Here is a 15,273-nt window from a genome sequence, read left to right as displayed (position 1 = left end):
GTAGGATAATCTCTCATTTTTACATTAGTATGAGGGTTTAGTATGACCGCAGAGTGCACCTGTCTTTGTAAAAGTTATTTTTATAATGTTTGAAAGTTATATTTTAGATTAGGGTTTCCTTTCAGTGATTATCCCTTATTGACAGTTGAAACAATACAGATTATCCCTGAAAGGGGTTTCCTAATACTAGGAAAAAACAAGTCTACTACCTTTTTGGCATTACTGGGTGTGATTTTTTGATGGTCACTCTAGTAAAAAAAAAAAAAAAGGAAAATACTTAAATAAACCTGTGGTGACCTAATATTGTTACACAATAAAGCTCTATTGAGAGATGAGGAGAAAATTCTTTTGAAGTTACGCTGGAGCACTGAACCAGTTCTCCAACTATGAAATCGCTGAAAGGCCAGGACTGTCAGATTGATGCAATACTAGGTGGAATTCTTCTATTTCCTTATAGAGATTCAATGGGAATTCACCTGTTACAGAAAAAGGAGTGACTAATAGATGCAACATGGTTAATAAAGACAGAGCAATGCAAACACAAAGTAGTCAGTGTTCAGCGTAAGAAGAGGTACGTTCAGCAGTTAGGGAAGCACAGACAGAAGATCCAGAGCAACATGGGAAACTGGATTGTTAATAACTGGGTCTCTGCAGTAATTCTGGTAAGTAACTATTTCATACTTATGTATATGTATGTTCCTAGAAGTGGAAATCTGGACTGAAAGAAAAGAGTTTAGAGACCTGCTCAGTTCATTAGGATGAGGCTACACTGCGACTTTTTGTAGCGCGACTGATTTAACTGTTTAAATACAGCTGCAGTCCAAATGAATGTATTCAGTTAAATGTAATCTTGTGGACTGCAGCTGTCAATAGTGAAAATCATTTGCACTACAAAAAGTCACAGTGTAGCCCAGGCTTAATAGATTTGACCCTATAATGTGATCTCCAAAACTTCATTTGCCTATACAGCAGCGACACTCATCCAGGCAGCTTCTTTTCCCATCAGGTTCAATTCATATAGCTAAAAAAAAGCTGACCTTCTCCCTGGCTGTGACACTCTGCGATTGGACCGCGCTACAGCCAGGGAGAAGGAGACGCCGATTGACAAACAGGGCAGTCTCCGCCTCCCTGTACCGATGATATTACTATCCATACCAGGCGGGAAAAGTAAAAGGTGGGCACAGCGGGGGAACCGAGCACCGCACAGATAAACTAGTAAGTGACCTACATCCCTGCACTGTGCCCTACACAACTCTCTACTTATTTAAATAATGTCTGGACCCATGAAAGGTCCTCTTTAAATAGATGTTATCCAAATGCTGCTTTGGCTGACTGCTATTTATTATTATTATTTATTATTAAAGCCTCATTTATTCCATAGCGCTGTACATATGAGAAGAGGTATACATACATAATACAGACAATTGCACTAATCATAAACAAGACTAGTTACAAACTGGTACAGAAGGAGAGAGGGCCCTGCCCGTGAGGGCTTACAATCTACATGGTATAGGAGAAGGACACAGTAGGTGCGGATGAAGCTGGTCATGGCGGTATAGAGGCAGCAGGGTCACTGGTTGTAGGCTTGTCTGAAGAGGTGGGTTTTCAGTTTTCTTTTGAAGGATTCCACTGTAGGTGAGAGTCTGATATGTTGGGGTAGTGAGTTCCAGAGTGTGGGGGATGTAATGGATAAATCTTGGAGGCGATTGTGGGAAGAGGTGATAAGAGGAGAGGAGAGAAGGAGGTCTTGTGAGGAATTCGCTGGGCAATGGGGAGCCAGTGAAGGGATTGGCAGAGGGGAGAGGCAGAGGAGTAACAGGGGGAGAGGTGGATTAGTCGGGCAGCAGAGTTGAGGATAGATTGGAGGGTCGCGAGAGTACTAGATGAAAAGCCACAGAGGAGAATGTTGCAGTAGTCTAGGCGGGAAATGATGAGGGCATGTACAAGCATTCTCGCAGATTCAAAGTTAAGGAAAGCACGGATGCGGGAGATGTTTTTGAGTTGGAGACGGCAGGTGGTGGAAAGGGCTTGGATGTGTGGTCGGAAGGAGAGGGCAGAATCCAAGGTCACTCCATGGCAGCAGACTTGGTTGACCGGGGAGAGTGTGCAGCCATTGATCGTGATAGATAGGTCTGTTGGGGGGGTTGAGCAAGATGGGGGATGATGAATTCTGTTTTATCCATGTTAAGTTTTAGAAAGCGAAAGGAGAAGAAGGATGATATAGAAGATAGACATTGTGGGATTCTGGATAGTAAGGTGGTGATGTCTGGACCAGAGAGGTAGATTTGTGTGTCGTCAGCATAAGAGTGATACTAAAAGCAGTGGGACTCTATGAGATGTCCCAGGCCAAAAGTGTAGATAGAGAAGAGCAGGGGCCCTAGGACAGAGCCTTGCCGGACACCAACAGAGAGGGAATGAGACTAGGAGGTGGTGCGAGAGTGGGAGACGCTAAACATCCGGTCTGTGAGGTATGATGTGATCCAGGAGAGGGCCAGGTCAGTGATGCCAAGAGATGGATGGACATGTTGTTCAAGTAGCTTTGAGGCATACGGAAGAAGTGATTTGGGGCAATAACTGGACAAAGGATGGGTGTAATGGTAGCATGTTTAAAAGCAGAGGGGAAGACACCAGAGGTTAATGATAGGGTCTATGTACCCTCACGACCATATACTAGGCACCAGAAAGGCCAGTGTTTTTGTCTGCATATTGCACAAGGGTGGCCATAACCCCTAGAGACAAAGAAAGTAAGTTACTAATATACTTATATTAGCATTTTGCACATAATAAGTCACATGGTGAGGTGAAACAACCCATTTAGGCAGATGAGTTCTACTTTTTTTTCTCATAATCTGATATGTAGTGATATAAAATACAATTAAGTCAATTATATGCCACCATCCTTTAATTCTGGTCACATATACTAGTGATCATATTCATAATAATTGGTGTGCGTCTCTGACTCATTCCTGAGATCATCTCTCTGGTTTTCACACACAATTGCTTTTAAAAATAATTACAGGGTTGTAAATGAGAATATAATATGTATATTATGTATGCTATATTTATTTACCGTACATAGTAAGTGCATTATCTTGATTGTAATGTGTGTTTTCTGTTTTTACCAGTTTTTTTTCATCCCATTTTGCCATAGTTCTTCACCTTTTGTCCACACATTTTTGTTCCTATCTTGCAGCTCGCCTGGCTTGGACTAAATATTTTCCTATTTATTTATTTCTTTATGATATTTGAAAAAGAGAAAAAATATGCATATACAAGAGTTTTATTGGGAGTAAGTATTGACCAATACATTGTATATATGAAAATGGAAAACCTTTTTTACTAATGTATATATTAGAGACTCAGTGCTAGTTATATGTACACCAGCTGACACCACAGGCACCTTTACTGTATATCTCATGGGTTGTATAGCGATGCATATAAACCTCATTCGCGCCATATAAATCCCTATCATGCTGTGCTGTGTTTTGTATGATATAGTCTTATCCAGAAGCTGTAGTATAACATGTCATGGAGCAGATTTTTTTTCTGTCAAACTCAACAGTAACTACAACATCTGTGTGCCACACTGTATTAAATAGAAGTACCCCTATGGGTAATTTATAATGGCTCAATACAAAACATAGCCATAATACAGTCATGCACAAGGCCTAAAACTTAATTTTGTTTTTACAAACTCTGTTCAAATGTTTTAGATTTATTATTTTCTGGGAAAGCTTTGACCACAATTGCCACTGCCATAGGACAAAACAACAAAGGGCTCTGTCAGGTGGAAAATTCTATCCCATCTTCAGGCGCCATTTTATAGAGCAGGAGGTGCTGAACAAAGTGATATACGGGGGAAGATTCACTATAATGTGTAACTTATTCATAAAGATCTCTGCTCATTCTGGGTTTAGGAGTCCAATGGGTTTTCTTATCAGTTACTGACAGCTACGTGTGCATGCTCAGTATAAGGAAAAAGAGGTAAGGCAGAATACAGGATCACCCTCTGAGGGCACTGCCAGCAAAGTCTGCTACCTGTCTTCCTTCATGAGTGGTGCTTAGTACGTAGATCTAAGGCTTACCCCTACGTGATCGCCAGATCTCACTGTGAGGCCAGTTGGACTTGGCTGCTAGGGAACCAAAGTAACGCACCAGAAAACAGCAGATTTCTCAGATGTCAGGGAGTAGCAGAAGAGTAAAACAAGTCAGAATGTGAGTCAATGGAAACAAAAAACATTAGTCAGGGATTAATCCAGAAACAAGCCACGGTAAGAAAGTCCAACAGTAATGCAGAGCCATTCTGAGCACACAGAGAAACAGGAGCCATGATCAAAATCACAGGCAAAACAGTCATCACAAGACTTAAAGGGGTTGTCACTTTAGCAAATAGCATTTATCATGTTGACAAAATTAATAAAAGGCATTTACTAATGTATTGTGATTGTCCATATTGCCCCCACTGCTGGTTTTATTAATTTTGCAATCACGTTATATACTGCTCGTATCCAGGGGTTAAGCCCACCCTGCAATCCAGCAGTGGTGGCCATGCTTTTACACTATAGGTAAAAGGTACTGACTCTCTGGTGGCCGGGACCATAGGAGTGCATATAGGCTGGCGCTTTTTCCTATAGTGTGCAAGCATGGCCACTTCTGCTGGATTGCAGGGTGTTCGTAACCCCTCAAAACAAGCAGTGTATAATGCTAAGGAAAAAGTAATCAAGCAAGCAAAAGAAGCAGTATGGACACCAAATAAGGCACCTGATTGGCTCAGCATCCATGCTCACGGATAGGTAGAGCGCTCACAGGACTTGGTCAGAATAGCAATGCTGCGAGAACAGCTATGGCTGGATAAATTCCTGACAGTAACCCCCACCACTTTTGTGAGGGGCCACTGGACCTTTAATTTTAGCACTAGGTTTAGGTGGACATTTCTTATGAAAAGAACCAACCAAACAATCTGCAAATATAGAAAAAGCGGAAACCCAAGAACATTCCTCAGGTCCATAACCTTACCAATGCACCAGATACCATGTTGTGGATTCTCATACCCTAAGAAAATCCACAATGCATTGTACTTTATACTACAGGTCTCTCTCCACCTAAACAGGAGGAGGAGGTTCCTTATAAGGAGTTATAGGGAAATGTAGTTTTTGAGCAGGGATTTATGAAACATTTTGTGAATTTTAAATGATGAGGACAGAAACAATTGGAAAGAAACAGGACTAATAATTTCCACACTCTTATAAGGACCAATGTACCAGGGAACCAACTTGGAAAGGCAAAGGTACTTTGAGACTCAAATTTTTAGTAGACAACCATTTTGCTCCAGAGAAAACAAAGACCCCATAGAATGTTTCTTATCAACTTCGATTTTTATTTTTTTTAAAAGGGGTTTTCTTCAGGTTCTCTTAAACCTGGGTCCAAACTGTGCACAGAATCTCCACATCCAGTTTCTCAGAAAATAACCCAACACGAGGATGAAACCCATAATTTAAAAAAATGATGGTGATCAGTAATAAAACACCTAAGATACTGCTTAAGGCCTCTTTCACAAAGACGGATTAGGTCCGGGTGCGTTCAGTTAAACTCGCACCTATTTTGCAAGCAAGTTCAGTCAGTATTGTCTGCAATTGCATTCAGTTTTTTCCGCACGAGTGCTTGGGGCCAGGGCTGCATGAAAAACGCAGAATATAGACCATGAATGGAAATGAATGGGTCAGGATTCAGTGTGGGTGCTTTGCGTTCACGTCACGCATTGCACCCGCACGCAAAACTCACTCGTGTGAAAGGGGCCTAAGGGTTTGATTAAATTGCTAAGTCTGTCCATTAGTCTCAGGGTGAAATGCAGAAGAAAATGACAAGTGGATCTGAAGCTTATCACAAAAAGGGTTTAAAATCGTAACGTATCAGAAGCAATGGTTTCAGGAATACCATGTAAACGAGTAATATGCTTAATAAATAAATGGGACAAGGTCTTGGAATTCCAAAAATGGAATAAAATAGTAAATGTTACTGAAACAATCAACATCACCCAAATTACTGTTTTACCCCCAGACGGAGGCCGATCAGTGAAAAAATGCATAGATAGATGCATCTATGATCTCTGGAACAGACAAAGTTCACCACCAGGACGAACATGGGGAGTCTTAGGATTGGCACATGTATCACAGGCAGACACCAATAGTGATGAGATGAGTCTTTTAGTGCCTATGATCCCCAGAATCAGCAAAATAGATTTTGGCTCAATATCAAGAGGTTGAGGTGAGCAGAAACTGTGCAGCAAAGAATCAACATTAAGCTGGCCATACACATTAGAAAGAAGTTGGTTGACATCTCATCAATTTTCGTTTTGCAGACATGGCCATACAGACTTTAGTGCATATTGGCCCTTATAGTTGTTTATACTGCCCATACACGTTCAGTGATAATCTGGCGATGGATAAAAGACCTTTCTGGTAAATTGTCCATTTTGATCAACTTTAGACTAATTTGTATGGCCACCTTTATTGCCTGTGAAGTCTATAAGTTATCACAAACTTATACCTTTTATAGAACAGAGCTCACCTAGCCTGTCTAGGTTTGAATTTCTTTGCCAAATTCTTGTGGGCAGTCAAATCAATAATTTGGTGTCTGACCCCCTCCTAAAAATATCACCATTCTTCAAATAGTCAATAGCTAATAGCTCCCAATCGCCTGCAAAATGTATGGGAGAAATTAGCACAACGGCACAAATTGGTAAGTGAAGTGTACCCTTGAGACAAAACTGCCCCCTCTCTCGCCTCAGACGCATCTGCCTCCACAATAATGGGACAAGAAAGGTTATGCTGAACCAGAACTGGAGCTTACATAAAGGCCTGCTTAAAAGTTTTAAAAGCCAAAACAGCCTCAAGACTCTTCCCTCTTTCATAAGGTCAGCCAAAGGCTTGGCAATAGACCATAAACATTTCCTATAATAATTAGCAAACCACAGAAATCTCAGAGAGTCAGAGTCGATAAACGAGCAGAGTTTTATACACAAGCAGGCTAACAGAAAAAGCAGACCTTCAGTTGTGAACTAGCAAACTAGGAACTTAAAACTCAAGCCCCTTCCACCTGGAAATGCATGCAATTGGCCGGCCATAGGCTGGAGCAAATCAGGGTGTGCTCACCCTAAGAATAAAGAATGTGGACCATTGCTGGAAGGAGCAGGCCAAAGCAGAACTGGAGCCCAGAGGCCCCCAGCCGGAGCAGAAGGAAAGGGGTGAGTGATGCAGCACCAATGCCCACCCTCAACAGCTGAACAGCAGCAGGAATGGAGCACCACCATAACAGTATTATCTACCCTTTCGCCCTCTCTTCTTTGGACTTCTATTTTCAATTAAATCTTTTCAGGAGGACAGGGGCTTGACTGTTCTCCAAAGCTTTCAGGATGTCTCCTCAGGACCAAAGCCATTCCAGTCCACCAGGAAAAAGGTCTTGCCTCTGAGTTTCTACATGACCAAGATATCCTTCACTTCATACACACCCTAAAAACTGATCATAGAGGTTGAGAAAGACATGAAAAGAATTCGGTGTGCTCAGAGAAGCAAGACGATACAGCCTGTAACATACCAGGTTCAGCTGTGTAATCTCTTCAAAAGGACCAAAGAAACAAGGTGCCAGCTTGTAAAAGGGAACTCTCTGATTTTCTTAGAGGATCACCAAACCTTGTCCCTAGGTGTGTGTTGTGGTGGAGCTCTGCATCTATGGTCAGCAAATCTCTTCATCTGAATGGTGGTCTTCAGAAGAGCAGCTTTAGTCTGCTGCTAAATACAATAAAACAATTTCAGCAGATGAGTCAGCAGCCATTACTCCAGAAGGAATAGAAAGAGGAAGAGAAACCCTCACTTGATGACTATGTCATGAGGAAGAGGGGCTTTCCTGTAGATTCACTAGCATGTTTATTATATGACAACTCCGCCCAAGGTAGCAAAGCAGCCCATTCATCTAGATGTACATTAATGAAGTGAATAGTTAGGATCTGATTAATGCGCTCCACTGGAAGATGTGTTCAATAAGTAAAGAAAATGTGTCATCAGAAAATGACTTATTGTTTAACCTCTTAGTGACCACCCATACGCCTTTTTACTGCGGTCACTAAGGGGCCTTAGGCTGGGTTGCCGCTTTTTTATAGTGACCCAGTCTAAGTGCCGATCCGGGCTGTTTAACATTTTACATGCCGCGGGCAATGGCGCCTGCCGCATGTAAAGCGGACTCCCTCTGTCTCCCATCGGCACCCCTCAAATGCAATCGCGGGGTGCTGGTGTGTGTAAAGGCTGGCAGGGGTCTAATGTAGGCCCCAGACCTGCCTTGAGTAATTTCCAGCAGGCTGCGCCTCTCTGGTGCAGCCTGCTGGTCAATGCCAGAATAGCACTGACATTAAAATGCAATACACCAGTGGTGCCCAACCATTTCTCGCCTGAGGGCCGCATTAGACATGGTATAAATTTTGCGGGCCAGAACCAGGTAGCTTTGCCAGAAAGAAATGCAAACACTGTGAGGGGTCATGTGTGAGCATTACTACTGTAAAGGGGCAAATATCTGGGCATTTTTTCTGTGAAGGGGCACATCTGGGCATTACCCCTGTGAAGTGGGCACATCTGGCCATTACCCCTGTGGAGGGGATACATATGGGCATTACCCCTGTGAAGGGCACATCTGGGCATTACCACTGTAAAGGGGGAACATTTGGGCATTACCACTGTGAAGGGGGCACATCTGGGCATTACCACTGTAAAGGGGGCACATCTGGGCATTACCACTGCGAAGGGGGCACATCTGGGCAATACAACTGTGAAGGGGGCACATCTGGGCATTACCTCTGTGAAGGGAACACATCTGGCCATTACCACTGTGAAGGGGACACATCTGGGCATTACCATTGTGAAGGGGGCACATCTGGGCATTACCACAGTAAAGGGGCATATCTGGGCATTACCACTGTAAAGGGGGCACATCTGGGCTTTACCACTGTGAAGGGGGCACATCTGGGTATTACCTCTGTGAAGGGGGGCACACCTGGGCATTACCACTGTGAAGGGGGAACATCTAGACATTACCACTGTGAAGGGGGCACATCTGGGCAATACCACTGTGAAGGGGCACATTTGGGCATTACCACTGTGAAGGGGGCACATCTGGGCATTACCTCTGTGAAGGGAACACATCTGAGTATTACCACTCTGAAGGGGGCACATCTGGGTATTACCACTGTAAAGGGAGCACATCTGGGTATTACCACTGTAAAGTGGGCACATCTGGGCGTTTTTTTGTAGTAATGTCCTCTATGTCCCCTTTAAAATAGTAATGCCCTCTGTGCCCCCTTCACAGTGGTAATGCCCTCTGTGCCCCCTTCACAGTAGTAATGCCCTCTGTGCCCCCTTCACAGTAATAATGCCCATTGTGCCCCCTTAATTGCAATAGTGTCCTCTGTGTCCCTTTGTAGTAGCAATGCCCTCTGCGTCCCTTCACAGTAATAATGTCCTGACACACACACACACCACAGTGGTGTCTTTAACTGAAGCAGCAGCAGGCTCAGCTATTTGCACACACACTGTCTGTGACACACAACACTGGTGGTCACTTCAATTCACTACAAGGCACACAGCCGTTTTCAGGAGGACTAGAGAAGAGCACTGGATCAAGCGAGCGGCTGCAAAGATGGAATTTTTTTTCCTACCTGGAGTACCTGGAGGAGGGTGAGCTTTGGCTGGCAGCAAGCGTACAAGTCAGTGAGATAGGTGCGCGCCCACTCCCTGACTCAGAGCACACACGCCACTTCATAGGCTGATCCCCTGCTGCAGCGCGGCCCACGTGACCTCCCCTCCTCTGTCTGTCACTGCTGGCTGCACTCATCCCGCCTGAGCCATTCAGTTAATGATTCACTGAATGACAATGTTTAGCCGAGATGCGCGTTCCCTCACAGTTCGCTGCCTGATACCTGCGGCACTGCACCCCCTGTATAGCTGACAGCGCCACAAGCTCTGCCATCGGTCACTGCACGGGCCGCATAACACAGCTTCGTAGGTTGGGCATCACTGCAATACACTATAGGTATAATGCATTGCATTTTAAAATCAATCAAAAAGCTGTCTGTTATAGTGCCCTTGTGGAACTATTAAGTGGTAAAAAAAACACATTTATTCCATTTAAAAAATCCCATAAAAAATGACACTTTTTTCCCCATTGAAAATACGTTTTTCAATGAAAAAAATTGCCCCCAAATTTTTTCCCCCCATATGTTTGGTATTGCTGCATCTGTAATGACCCGGACTACATAAATATCATGTAAATTATCCCTTACGGTGAACGCCGTAAAAAACAAACAAAAAAAAACTGAATTGCTAATTTATTCTTAGTTGCCACTGAAAAAACTTTATAACAAGCGAGCCACTGAAAAAATGTAATAACAAGCGATCAAAAAGCTCCATTTACTCCAAAATGATACCAATGAAAAATATAAATCGGCCCGCAAAAATCAAGCCCTCACACAGCTCCATAGAAAGAAAAATAAAAAAGTTATAGGTCTTGGGAATCTGCGATGCAAAAAAAAAATGTTCTTTTTAAAAAAAGGTTTCATTGCAAAAAAGTAGTAAAACCTAAAAAAAAACTATATGTATTTGATATCAATGTAATCGTACTGACCCAGAGAATAAATATATTATGTTATTTATACAGAAAAATGAACTAAAATGTATAACATAGCAACGCAGTGGCAGTATTGCTGTTTTTCCCTCAAAACTCTTCCATAGAAGTGAATAAGGTCTATGGCCCGTGGGACTGCCATAAAGCAGTTTTCTTAATGCTTTCTAAATGCTGTAAGAACAGTTCAGGCAAGATGACCGCCCACATAATCATGTTCAGGAAATAGAATACAAAAAAAATATCTGCAATCGGAAAATAAAAACAAATTAGCAAAAAAGGATATGTGTTACCACCTGGTTTTAACTCGCAGATAAAGTTTTTCGTGACACATTTCCTTTAAATGGCAGGCTGGCTAGGGGAAGACTAGGCCGAGGTTCAAAGTGAGCCATCAAAGAAATGGTCAACCACCACCCAAATGACAGTACAACTAGAGAAAGGGGGTAAATGAGTAATAAAGTCCATTGCAATGTGCTACCACAGAACCTCGGGCATGGGCAAAAGAAGGAGGAATCCTGTAGGTTTCTCTTTTGGAGTCTTATTTTGATCACATGTAGTACATGCAGAGACAAAATCTCCGATGTCCTTGGTCATGGAAGGCCACCAGCAATGTTATCAATTTAATGGTTTTACTAAAGCCAGGATGGCCGGCAATTTTGGATCGATGTACCCAAATCAGAACCTGTCTCCTCTTGGCTGAAGTGATAAATGTTTTGTCTGGTGGAGTATTCCTCAGCTGGACCAGATGAACTGATATGCTGAGCCTCCTCTAGATGATCAGTGGGGTCAAAACAAGTGGATAGAACATCCGCCTTAGTATTCTTATCTGCAGACTGGAAGTGCAAGATACAATGGTGAGAATTTAGCAGCTGTGCAGACTGTAAATAGGTCAAGCCTTTGTGATCAGTGTAGATAATTACTGGGTGTCAAGCTCCCTCGTACAAGTTACGCCATGCCTCCAAAGCCATCTTAATAGCAATTAAAGAGGTTTTCTGCTTTATTTATATTGATGACCTATCCTCAGGAAGAGATCTCTGGGTCTCTGACTTCCGGCACCAATCAGCTGTTTGAAGAGAGGGCTGCATTTGTGCGAGTGCTGCCTTCTCTTCATTGTTTACCTGCTCAACCTCACAACCCCAGAGGTGAGCAGGTGTAATTACAACTCCGCTGCCCCATTCACTTGTATGGGATGGCTCTTTCCTTTACACTTGAATAGGAAGGAGCTGTCCCATTAAGGTGAATGGGGTGGCTTACTTGTAATAACACCTGCTCACTGCGGCGGTTGCGACAGCAAGCAAGTAAACAATGAAGAGAAGGCAGCATTTGCAGGAGAGTAGCAGGGGGTGCCAGGATTCAGAACCCGGCCGATCTGATATTAATGACCTATCTTGAGGATAGGCCATCAATATAAATAAAGCTGACAACCCCTTTAGTTCTCTGTCTTTTATAGTGCAATTCCTTGGAGCTATCAAGAAGACCTTGGCAGAAAAACAGCAGGTGACCATTTTAACAGCAGCAGTCATTGCAAAGCTCCAGCCCCTATGGATAATGCATCCACCTTCCAGACGGAAATGTTTGGAAACATCAGGGTGATAAAGAATCAGCGCTGATGAAAAGGTTTGATTTCGAAAAGAGATAGGAGATAGACATGACCTTGAGGAGGTGTTGTCCCCGGAAGCAACTCAATTGGAAAATTATAGGGCCGATGGGGACTCGGCCTTCTTTTTGTTAAGAACCTCAGTGTAGGAGGAATACATGACTAGTAGCCTATGCAAGTTTTGTAAAACTGATGAAGTTTGGACAGGCAGAGGTGATCAGATGCTGGGAGTGGCAGGCTGAGCCCCAAGAAAGGATCAGTCCAGAATGGGACTATGCAGACAGAGCCATGGAAGCCCCAGGAGTAGAGAACTAGTCTTCTGGTCACAAACTCAATATATATCAAGAGAGTGAAAACGGACTCATGTATAGTGTGTATAGGGTTTTTACCTACACTGAAGGGATTTGCTTAAACTGATTTTCTGTGTTTCTATTTATTTCAGTCTGCCCTTGCTTGGGCCCGAGGATCTGCTGCTTGTCTTAATTTTAACTGTTTACTAATTCTTTTACCTGTCTGTCGAAATCTACTGTCATTTCTACGTGGAACCTGTTCAGTAAGTGCCATTATTATCTTATTCTTAAACTTTATTGTAAACATAACTTGGGAAATTATTATATGCTGGAGGCAAACAACCTATAATAAAAAAAGAAACGGAAAAAAAACAGTTCAAGACAAACTGCAAAATAGTAAGGGTTTACTGACTATGCTCCGTTCATTTTAGCAAAGCGTGCTGAAATCTATGTGCTTGCTGCCAAAACATGGAAAATATGCCATTTGTCAATTTATCTTTAAAGGGAATCTGTCACCTGCTTTTACCATTTTAAGCTGTCACCATCGCCATGGTCACTAAAGTACCTTATTTCCAGCAGTCTTCTTTTTACTTCATTTCGTTTTGTCCTTTTGATATAAAAGCCCTTTTTATGATTATGCTAATGAGGCTCCAAGGTGCCCAGAGGGGCATTTTTTTCACTCTCCGGTGCCCAGTGACGCCCCGCTGCAGTGCCCAAGAACGCCTCCTGATCCTCAAATAAGCTCCCACAGCCCGGCAAACGGTTACGCCCCCTCCCCACGTCATAGTCTACCTTTTAGAAATGCCCCGTCCTTCTTCCTGTCGGCGGCCAGAAAACTCGCACAGGCGCAGTAAAGCCTGCGGCCTGCGCCTGCGCAATCATCAACCTCCTCAGGGCAACAGCGCTCAGGTTACATCACTGGGCTCAGCGCATGCCCAGTGAGACTTTTGAGGCTGTTGCCCACAGGAGCTTGATGATTGCGCAGGCGCAGGCCGCAGGCGGTACTGCGCCTGCGCGAGTTTTCTGGCCGCCGACAGGAAGAAGGACGGAGCATTTCTAGAAGGTAGACTATGACGTGGGGAGGGGGCGGAACCGTTTACTGGGGCTGTGGGAGGTTATTTGAGGATCAGGAGGCGATTTTCACACACAAGTGCTAGGAGACGATCGGGATGGGGACCTGATTATTATTATTTTCCCTTATAACATGGATATAAGGGAAAATAATAGCATTCTTAAGACAGAATGCTTAGTAAAATAGGGCTGGAGGGGTTACAAAAAATAAAAAAATAATTTAACTCACCTTAATCCACTTGTTCGCACAGCCTGGCTTCTCTTCTGTCTTCATCTTTGCTATGCACAGGAAAAGGACCTGTGGTGACGTCACTACGCTCATCACATGGTCCGTCACATGATCCATCAGCGCTATTGTACTAAGTATTCTGTATTAAGAATGCTATTATTTTCCCTTATAACCATGTTATAAGGGAAAATAATACAATCTACACAACACCTAACCCAAACCCAAACTTCTGTGAAAAAGTTCGGGTTTGGGTACCAAACATGACGATTTTTCTCAGGCGGGCAAAGTGTAGACAGCTCAGAGTCATTAGAGTAAACAGGCAGTAGTCAGGACAGACAGCAGAGGATAAGAATCAGTAAACAGGCAGAGTTTGGTACATGGGCAGTCAGAATAAGCACACCTTAGCTAGTACTATGAAACCTAAACCTTGCTGGGGAAGGTACCTTAAATAGACATAGGTGGCCAGCTGTGTGCTTGCCCTTTAAGAGTTAGCAGGAGTGTGTGCCCTAAAGACAGAGGAAGAATGCCTAGGCAGGAACAGGCTGAGGCCAGCAGGAAGCGTGCACGGAATGCTGGTGCTTAGACCCGCTGGCAGCAGCAAGAGAAGCGGGTTGAGTACTGCGCCTTCTGTGCCTGCCTCTTGTCCACTTTGTAGAAATAAGGCAAGCATGGCTTAAACGGGGCAAAAGATGCAAATTGCTGTGAAAAAACTGGCCTAGCGCACATAATTGTGAGTTTTCTACACCAGAAAACGGTTCCAATAGTTTTCCACATAATCCGTCAGCACTTACTTGCCTAAAATAAGATGCTTATAACTCCCTGCCTAGGTTCAGCTTCAGCTTGCTGGTCGAGCATGTTCAGTTCGAGGAGGCTGTAACTGAGAACTATTGCAAGAGGCTGAGCAGTCATGAAGCACAATATGTGATGCACGTGAGCGGGAGACTTTCTCTTTAGCAGTTGATAGATGTGTCAGGGGACCGATCAGAAAGGCCCCCATTCGTCAGACGCTGCGATTGGTCAGTCCTATCCGACTAACCAGTCACATCATCAGACTGCTTGGCGGCAGGTCTAAATGTATGAGACACAGCTCCGATCTCATCTTGCCAGCGAGCGTCGAGAAGAGCAGAGCTTTGTGCCCACTGTGTTAACCACCCCCTGCTCCTCATTCTTTACCCCTGACCCCCAGTCACATTGCACTTCCATTTTATATAAAAGTTGGGAAAAAAGGGAAAAAAAGCAAATGAATTGTTAATTAGGGGATTGGGTATCCTTAGTTAGGAATGGGCCATAGCTGGAGGGAAGAAACAAGAATAAACTCGCATCACCATACAATAAAAGAAAAAAGAAAAGATCTTCCTGTACCGAAACATTTTTGTTTCATCATCACATACATGGAAATCATAGTATTGAAAGAGAATTTCAAC

At 43.4% G+C, this 15,273-nt stretch overlaps 1 protein-coding gene across 1 annotated transcript in view; it reads left to right on the top strand.

Annotated features, from left to right (window-relative positions):
* The first annotated feature begins 560 nt into the window (after positions 1 to 560).
* Positions 561 to 15,273, top strand: part of NOX1 (NADPH oxidase 1) — a 42,772-nt gene continuing 28,059 nt past the window's right edge. The window contains exons 1-3 of the mRNA XM_044268726.1: positions 561 to 662; positions 3,194 to 3,289; positions 12,702 to 12,812. Coding sequence (XP_044124661.1) covers positions 618 to 662; positions 3,194 to 3,289; positions 12,702 to 12,812 — 252 coding nt within the window. The 5' untranslated portion in view covers positions 561 to 617. The remainder of the gene's footprint in view (positions 663 to 3,193; positions 3,290 to 12,701; positions 12,813 to 15,273) is intronic.

This window comes from Bufo gargarizans, chromosome 9 (genome assembly GCF_014858855.1).
Source record: "Bufo gargarizans isolate SCDJY-AF-19 chromosome 9, ASM1485885v1, whole genome shotgun sequence".
Classification (NCBI taxonomy): domain Eukaryota; kingdom Metazoa; phylum Chordata; class Amphibia; order Anura; family Bufonidae; genus Bufo; species Bufo gargarizans.
The sequence above is the reverse complement of the archived record's forward strand: the minus strand, read 5'-3'. Positions and strand labels throughout refer to the sequence as shown.